Below are 8,994 nucleotides of genomic sequence, written 5' to 3'. Positions count from 1 at the left end.
TGGTGAAAGAGCTGAAAAACTACAGAGACCTAAAGGGTACAAAGTGATCAGTTTTCCAACGATATTGCCAATCTAGCACGTTTTCCTTCTGGTTATCTTTCTGAAGAGTTTTTATTCTTTCCTGCTAAATTTGAGGTTTCATCTGGCCAGGATCTTCAGGCACCAACAGTTCGAAACCGCACTTATTGGACACTTAAAGCAGAGTGATAAGGGTGACAGATATCTCTAGGGCCTCGCCTCTCCAGCTCGCTCACACTTGGAGAGCTACACACAATGAAGCCGTAGCTTCCTTTCTTGTTAAAGCTGTTATTTTCAGGCAAACCTTCGTTTTACGGTTGTCTTTAATCATTTTTGTGCACTAATTTGTTTCAGTTTGTATAAAGGACGCTTCATTAGCCAATATCAGCAAATTTCTGCTAGCGCAATCGCAGAGCAAGCAGTTCCCAGAGCCGAGTTCTGATAGCTCCCAATCATTCCGGCACGTGACATCGACGATGGCTCGCAGCCAGGACTATCTGCGGCTTATCCGCTTGCACTTAACGGAACTTCGCGAGAGAAATAATAAAAAAAACGCCAGGCGCGTCAAGTGAGTGTAGAAAAAACTACAGAGCTTCTTTTTCGTCTACAAAAACTAGCATGTGCCAAATAAAATGCAGTTTTACGTGTCCTCGAAAGCCAGAACGGCGCATTAATTCCAATTTCGGAGATAATCAATAGCGCAGCACATGCGATGGGACGGACCACAAACCAGCGCTAACCGTACGATGTGCCCGTCTGTTCTTCGCCGTTCATACGACAAAATGCATCCGAACTATTTCAACAGTTTTCAACGTTTTCTGCAGTTTCAAGTTTCTAAATTTTCAACAGTTTCGAACAATGAGACAGTTGTTCATTCAGCGGACTGCGCCGTTTATACGCACAAATGCATCCGTCCTATTTCAACAGTTTTCAACATTTTCTACGGTTTCAACAGTTTTTAAATTTTCAACAGTGTCAAAAATTTTCGAACCTTTAACAGTTTACAACATCTACACAGTTGTTCATTCAGCCAACTGCGCCGTTCTCGCACCGTAATGCATCCGAATTGTTTCTAAATTTTTCAACGGTCTTCAACATTTTCTACGTAGAAGCTTCCACGGTCCCCAAATTTTCGACAGTTTCAACAGTTTACAACATGTGGACAGTTGCTCATTCAGCCAACTGCGCCGTTCATACGCCGAGATGCATCCTAACTATTTCAACTGTTCCACCAGTTTTCTAAAGTTCAAATTTCGACAGTTTTAGCAATTTCAACAGTTTTCAACACCAACAGTCGGTAAAATTCTGCCGTCCGGACTAGCACCAACGTAAGAGCAAAACTTCAGCTCACCGTCGTCTCTCCCTCATCGCTCGCTCCAGCACAAACACCTCCGCTCACAAAACACGCCGCCACACCAACTTCGCGAAAGGAATTCACACTTACACACACGGAAGCAACATTACTAACGCGCACAGCTGCAAGCGCAGCGTTCGGGTCGAAGCACTACGACGGCCGCGCGCAGTAGCACGCAAGTCGACGCAACCTCGAGTGGGACACGGCAGCCGCTCGCAGCGCGTTGGCACACTTAGCGCAGCGCCCCTGCATCGCCTGCATGTCAATCTTTCGCCACCCTCGCCCTCTTTCCGATCACGCGGGTGGCGGGGCGTCCCTCCGATGGCGGCCCCCCTCTTCGCTTCACCTGAGACGGCCGGACGCCGCTTTTCCTGCCGTTGTGTGTCGATGCTCGTCATTCTGCCTCCCCCCAGCGCCTCGCCCGGTCTCTCTTTTGTTTCCTTCACTTCGTATAATGGCCGGGTGTCGGCTCGAAGCGAGCGAACAGCGCGGGTTCTTTCCCCGCGGCTATCGTCCACGCCCGAATGCGATTCCGATCTCGTCCGCGATCGGGCTCGGGGATGGCGGGGAAAGTAAGCGAAATGATACGGTTCACCTCAGGCGACGTACGCTGCCGCACGGGGAACTCGTATATACAATTTCGTTGTAGCGGTCGATTGACGTTAGACAACATGGCGACCCTTGCGGCCGCAGTGCCTTTAGTTACAAGCGAAGGCCACGTTAAGCCTCTTCTTTCCCTGTACTGCCAAGACGGACCCGAACGGAAGGGGTTCCGTCACAGGCCGCTTCTGGGCCGGTATTCTCGTGTTTGTCCGTTTTAAAAACGTCGTTTTGCGTCCGTTTTATTGTTACGTAATTCCAGTTGTAGGCGGGCTTTGGATTGACTTTTGCGAAACTGTTCTTGTAAACACATTTCAAACGACTAAGCCTATTTTAAAGTATATTTTATGCGTTTATTGTTCTGCCAGTGAACCAACAACAAGGCGGCGAGAAATCGTCTGCTCCGAGAAGCTGCGGCTTAACGCAGTAGCTCCGCCGCGCTTGCATGGCGTCACATCCGATTCTTCACTTTTAACCAGTCAGAGCTTGCTCAAAAACGGACACTATTGAAATGGACACAAAACAAACAAAACACGAGAATACCGCCCCTGGAGCGCATTTGCGGGAACCGATTTTTCGGAAGAACGGAACCCCTTCCGTACTGGTCCGTTTTTTCCGAACGGAGCGAGAAGGAAACGGGCATGACTGTCACCGACACAGCCGCGAACAGAGCGAAATGAGAGCGGCGGTATACAATGCAGCGAGAAGTAAACGAGGAAAAAAATCATGCAACTCCCCGTCTAGTGCCTATAATGGTTGATGTCGAAGCTTTCTCGTGAGGGGCTGTCGTCTGAGTTTGAACTTATGTAGAAATACGTGACTTCTGAACAGAAAAAAAATACACAAAACTCTCACGATGATGATGCCGATCATTGTGGCCAGGAGCCCTTTGCACTTGTGAACACCGAAGTAAAACCAGGTAAAAAATTACAAAATACATATAAAAAAGAAGTGCGGCTGAATGCTTAAAGTCACTGCACCGTCGCCACCAACGAGAAGACTGAAGGTAGCAGTTGTCCTGCAGTCTTGTGCATATGGTACACTGCATGCGTATGTACATACGTCTACAGCACTGTCACCATTCACTGCAGTTCGCTCGTGCGTTCACTGCACCGTCACCACAGTTTTGCTAGACAGTTGCGCCATCTAGTGAGAACTGTGGATAAACCAAAATGTGTTTCTGTTTATTTATATTTCAATAACGAATTGATATATCTTTAAAAGAAGCGAACTATGATATTAACAACATTTCTATGGATTTGTAAACTTTTCCTATGGGTACGCGATGCTTTTTAAGCCCGTGGGTCATGAAGTTGTAAGTCCCAAAGGAACGCGATCAGGTGGGTCTCCCCTTTATTACCCGTTATTCGCGGAAGCTCATGTCAACCTGCAGAATACCAGCGGGTATTTCAGAAAGCTGCAAGACCCACAGTCGTGCTACTCTCTCCGCTGCAGCGATTCGTTGGAACCGTGGACGCACCTTTACAAAGCCGGTTTTGTTCTCCCTGAATGCTGCAAAAACAGGTCTTGAAGTGCTTCGCAAAAAGTTGCCCCTCTGTTCCCCGTAACCCATTTTTTGGAGTACGGAAACCCTTCCGTTAAGGTCCGCTTTTGTAGTACAGATAGAGAAGAAAACATGCTTCACTTGGAGGTACCACCGTGGATAGCAAGCAGCCTTCAGCTTTACAGTACCGGACTTGCGAATCAGACGAAACTAGAGATGTGAGCGGTTGGAAAAAACAACAAAAACAGCATTCTTCTTTCTTTTTTATTTTCAACGAGGATAGCATTGAAACAAAAAAGCATTAGCAAAAAAGTTCTTATTTCGTTTTTTTTTTCAACCAGTAGAACACTGAAAAAACCGGCATTAGCAAAAAAGTTATTTCAGTTTTTTTTTCAACCAGGATAGCTTTGGAAAAAACTGGCATTAGCAAAAAAAATTTCTTTCGCTTTTTTTTTTTTTCAACCAGGAAAGGATTGAAAAAAAAACAGCTTCACCGGGGAAGTTTGTTGTTATGCGACCAATTTGCAGTGAGGGAAACGCCTTCTGAAACTAATGCCTTGACGTGAAAACGAGCACAAATTTTGAGAGCGGAAACTCTGTTGGGGCTTTCGTGATGTAGCATGTAACAATTATATTCTTTTCTGTGTTACCGAAAAATTTATTGGGCACTTAACGCTCATCACTGATTCGAAGACGAAACCCTGCGATTATCGGATACTTCGTCACTGCTGCATCGTATTTGCCCTCCTGTCACGTTCACCTGTCATGCGGCACGCATCCGAATAATTCTTGTTGCGTCCTGACACGGTGCAGCCGTTTCACTATCCTGGTGAGCCCTGCAGCCTGTGGTATGTTTGTGTTGATTGGTTTGTACCGTCTGTGGCGATGTCGCTTACGTGGTAGGCATGCTGAGCCACCAAGATGAACGAAGTCTTATTTCCCAGGAACTGTGGCATTTGCACATAGTGTGTATAATTCGCTTGACCAACCACCTTACTGGTTCCGTCTTCTGGACGCTTGTGTGTGTTTGCCTGAATTTTGATATATATGTGTTTCTCATAACTTCAGTGTATTCTTCTGTTTGCTTAACTATGTAGTCCTCGTACTGTCACGTCTGCGCGTATTCTCCCACGTAATAAAGAAAAAAAAGGGTTATGGCTGTAGTTACTACACTCAGCCGTTGCTCTGGTGACCCAGGTTCAAATCCCATTCGAACCGAACTAAGTTTGTTTGTATATTTTATTTACTTATTTTTTTACAACAGCCGTAATTTGGTTTCATTTGTGTAGTCGCCAGCCACTACGGTCAATTTCCGCGTTTGATGAGACATCCAAGACTTCCGCCTTAAGAAGTACCCCGACTTTTATAGATCTGTGCAGGATCATGTTCTTTCAATTTTTCATAATTTTCTGAAAAAAAAAAACATCCCCTCAAAATTTTATGAATACTTGCACCCCTGGAACTCTAAACACGTTACCGACAGAAGTGAGGACAGACGCTCAGTGAGGGAACCAAACGAACAAAGGCTGTGGTAATTTTGAGCTGCTAATAATGGTTATGGTGATTATTATTGTGGTTATTGGTATTCTTATAGGTAATATTATTAATATTATAAACACGATGAAGGTGACGCTCGCGTTCGGCTGGCAGCTTATACCGTGCACGCATCCGTCGGTTATTTTCAACAGCATTTGAACAGCTCCCGCCGTGACCCGCCACTGGCCTCAATACCGAGGTTCCTTTTCAAACCCTGGTTGCCCATTTTGCCACCGCAGCGACGCGATCGCCCACCTCCACCACTTGCTGTGGTCCTGCCTCGCCTTGAGGCCGACGAGACTGCGGCACGTCGCGGCGACGGGCCTCCGCGTAGACGACGCCTACGCATACGCCGCATGGATACACGGGCGCCATCATCGTTCACTCCTTGACTTCATCCGCGAAGCGAACATTTCCATCTTCATCTAATCACCATCAACTCATACCCCCATAATACCTATACGCCCTGTGGAAAAACAAACGTTCATAAAAAAAAAGTCCACGCTCCGTCTCCGTAAGTCCCGCTGCATTGCAGTCCTTGTTGCCAGGAAGGGCCCATGTGTAAATTTTCTCCCGAAAGCTAATATCGCTATCTGATAGTGAGGTTGAGGGGCTGCTGGCGCCCTTGATTTAACCCCACGCTATCTGAGTTATTTATCAAGTCAGCTCGTTAGCGCTCTTGACAATATAGAAAAAAGAGCATACCTAAACTTGCGTTTGCCGACTCGGCAGTTGGTGGCTAGATGTTCACTAGCAACAGTGTGACCATTGTTCGCCGAACACACGTATCGATGTCCGTCCGCAAGTACACAGTGGCAACCGATAAACCACGCATCTTGTGCCGACAACAGTTTTTCCTTTTCTTTTAGCGCTGCTTTTCTCGCCGACTGAGTTATTTAAACGCCAGGGTTAGCCCTTTTTGCAAATGCCCAACAGTGTTTTCCGGAACCGGGAAAACAACGTTCTACATTCGGAACAATAGTCTGTGAGTTTCAGCTGAGAAAGTTGATAAATTTCCCCCGTCTGGTGCCCAGGCCACTGCAACGTGTTTGACGGTGGTGCGACCAGATTTCGTGCAACTACGCGCTGAGGATAGCCTAAACCCCGGACGAGAGAATTTTTCCCCTTTGCAAAATTTCTTCTCTTCCCGACTTCTTTAATTATTATTATGTTTATATTGTGCTCTATTCTGCTGGATTCCCACCCGTACGCCTCGGGACTCCTCCCGGCGCTCCGTTTTTTCTTCCGGTAACGAATTGAACTGAGAAAGCAAAGCTTTCAACCTCTACCAGCCACCGGTTTCGTCGTGGCGTGCGGCACAAGCAATTCCCAACCAGGCTATAATAAAAAAAATTACTGGCACCACCAGGAATCGAACCTCCACCAGAACAGAGAAACGGAGCGAGAGCCCGCAGTCTTACCGACTGAGCTACGCCCGCTTTTTTTTCTTCTTTATTGCCAAAAAGGACAAAACGACACATGTACAACAATACCAGCCACAGTGACTGATAAAACAATAAAGAAAAAAAAGAAAAGCAAAAGGGGGACTGCGCCGCTTCGAGCGAGCAGATAAAATAAATATACTTTCATGACAGCCAAGTCATCCATTAGCGACAATATTTCTTCATCATAGCCTGCTCTATGGAACACGTCGCGTAATTTACATATGCTTTCTACAAAGTAACAACATACAGAACGAGCATTTACATCTGCACTACGTACATCCATACGGCTCCTCTCTACAGAATGTAGGCCCAGGAGGAAGAACAGGTCATTGGGCAAAAACTCCGGACCTAAGACGAGGTATCGAATTCCATGGGGCGTCAAAGGCACTTCTTTTCTTAAGGTGCGCTGCAGGACATCCCAAAAAAATACTGCATCCCAGCAGTCCAGGAACACATGTTCAATACTCCCCGGTTTCCTGCAGAGTGAGCAGTCCGCACCCCATGGTAAGAAGAGCTCCTTGGCCGCCATCCACGTCATAACAGGAAGAGTTTCTGTGCGCATCTTAAAGGGGCCCTGAAAGGCATTTTGAGCACACTAAATGAACTAGCGCAACCGTTAGATTGGGTCGTCTACGTCCTCTGTGCCAAGTATCACTCTTTTACGCGCAGCGGAAAGCTCACACTTTTGTTGCAAAGTTTGTCGTTTTTTTTTCACCCTTCCCTTCGTGTTTTTGGACGCCGCCATCTTCACATGTCTACATCATCGATTCCCATATGTTCGTCATGAGCTAGACATCCTGCTATTGGGTGGCTTTTTCACGCACTTCCGGCAAAGAGATGAGTCGTCTGCTCAGCGTCGGCTCGCCGGCTGATCTGCCAGCGGAGTGCCGGAGTGCTTGGACATTTTACGACAAACGAAACAAGTGTAAAACAAACGCTTAACCGTTTGTATTGAATGCAACACGGCCATAACACGACATGGATATTCTGTTACCTGAGTACGTTCCATAAAGAAAGCGTTGAAGCCCCGTGGCGCTTCTTTCGTGCAATCGCAGAGAACGCCCTGAGCCGAATGCCCGGGTTTGACGCATACATTTTATTCAACTTCAAAACAATCCAGAGATGTGTTTCTAACGAACACAACGTCACAACATGCGTTGCAAGTCTGAACCACGATTGACAGAGGATGGGTTGCCTCCTGCCCGTCGTAAATTCGGTACTCACCTCGCGCGCGCTTTGCGGGGACGAACAGCAAGTCACTTAACTCTGACGCACAAGCCGATGGCTTTTAGCCACGCACACTGCACATACCCCATGCGAGGTTGAGTCGTACGTCGCTCGAGAAAGATAATCCAGACCATGGGAAGCACTATCCACCCGCAGAAGCACAACGTCGCATTTCATCGCGAAACAAAGGCGTCCACAACACACACACACCACCGCCTCCTGTAATGCCAAACGCATCTCGCACTTCCCAATGGGAGTGAGTGGTACGCCTGCAGTGCCCACATGTCGCGAAGTGGGGCCCCAAGCTGAACCGGGATCACGCAACCGTAACTGACTTCTGGAGCGGTTTGTGCCTTGTTGCCAAGGCAACCGATGTTTGAGATTGTCAAAGAAATGGCGCTCGCTCCAGCGCTAGAAAGCTCAGAGCCGCGGCGAAGCATGTTTTGCCAACGTTGCCACTCTCCACCACGCGTCGCCCCAAGCTGAACTGGTCACATGATTGAAGCGTTTTGTGCACGGGTTCTGTATCGGTTTAATATGACTTTTTCGCATGCCGCCGGCAGGAATTACCACCGCCGCAAAATAAGACCCGGCACCAGTGGGGGCCACATCTGATACGGCGCTTTTTGGATAAACAGTGCGCGGTGCATCAAGGGAACGAGCGCACGACCCTCCCCGTGCGGCTGCGAGTTCGCCGCCGATAAAAAGTCATGTGCCGCCAGCAACGCACACCGCGAAAGGGCAAGGCCAGGCCGCCGCATACATGCGGCCAGATTTTTCGTTCGCTTTTCCAGCCTGGAGCGGAGTGCGGAATTCATGGTGTTAACAAAGCTTGCCCGTAGCAGACGACAGTCTGAGCTGCGCAACAGCGGAAGTACGTCACCGCTGCGGAGCGCAGCATCATGGGAGGCAAGGCTTGCGCGCCGTCAACAGCGGAGAGTAGTCGAAAGGAGGAGGAAACGCGGCGCGACGATAATGCGCGGTTTTTGATTTACGATTTCTCAGCTAATACTCATCGCTTTAACAAAATTCTTGCGGGAGGAGATTGCAAATACATTGCTTTATTTGGGTACATGTACATCCATGCATCGGCAGAAGGTATTTCAGGACCCCTTTAAAAAAGAAAGTGTTAATTCCCCTCGGCACTGGCATTTTCTTAACTCTCTGCAAGACATTCTGACCTGGACCCGCATGGTATACAGAGCGATACAAGGGTTCGGGATATAAACATTCGATCAAATCCTCCATCAATTTCTTGCGTGCACGTCACGGAAGAAAGAAAATCACGAGAAAAGCGTGCCGTGAGAAAT

General features: G+C 47.7%; 1 protein-coding gene across 2 annotated transcripts in view; it reads right to left on the bottom strand.

Moving 5' to 3' along the window:
• The window catches only part of LOC144143526 (transmembrane protein 229B-like), a 42,075-nt gene that overhangs the window by 17,024 nt on the left and 16,057 nt on the right, over positions 1 to 8,994 (bottom strand). Inside the window, exon 1 of one of the 2 annotated variants that reach the window (XM_077675306.1) lies at positions 1,370 to 1,619. The exons of the other annotated variant lie outside the window; for it this stretch is intronic. Coding sequence (XP_077531432.1) covers positions 1,370 to 1,386 — 17 coding nt within the window. The 5' untranslated portion in view covers positions 1,387 to 1,619. Of the gene's footprint in view, positions 1 to 1,369; positions 1,620 to 8,994 lie in introns of those variants that run through there. 2 annotated transcript variants of the gene reach the window in all.

Source organism: Haemaphysalis longicornis, unplaced genomic scaffold (assembly GCF_048455015.1).
Source record: "Haemaphysalis longicornis isolate Haplotype H1 unplaced genomic scaffold, Haemaphysalis longicornis Haplotype H1 scaffold_6, whole genome shotgun sequence".
NCBI classification, from domain to species: Eukaryota; Metazoa; Arthropoda; class Arachnida; order Ixodida; family Ixodidae; genus Haemaphysalis; species Haemaphysalis longicornis.
This window is presented reverse-complemented; position numbering and strand designations above follow the sequence as displayed.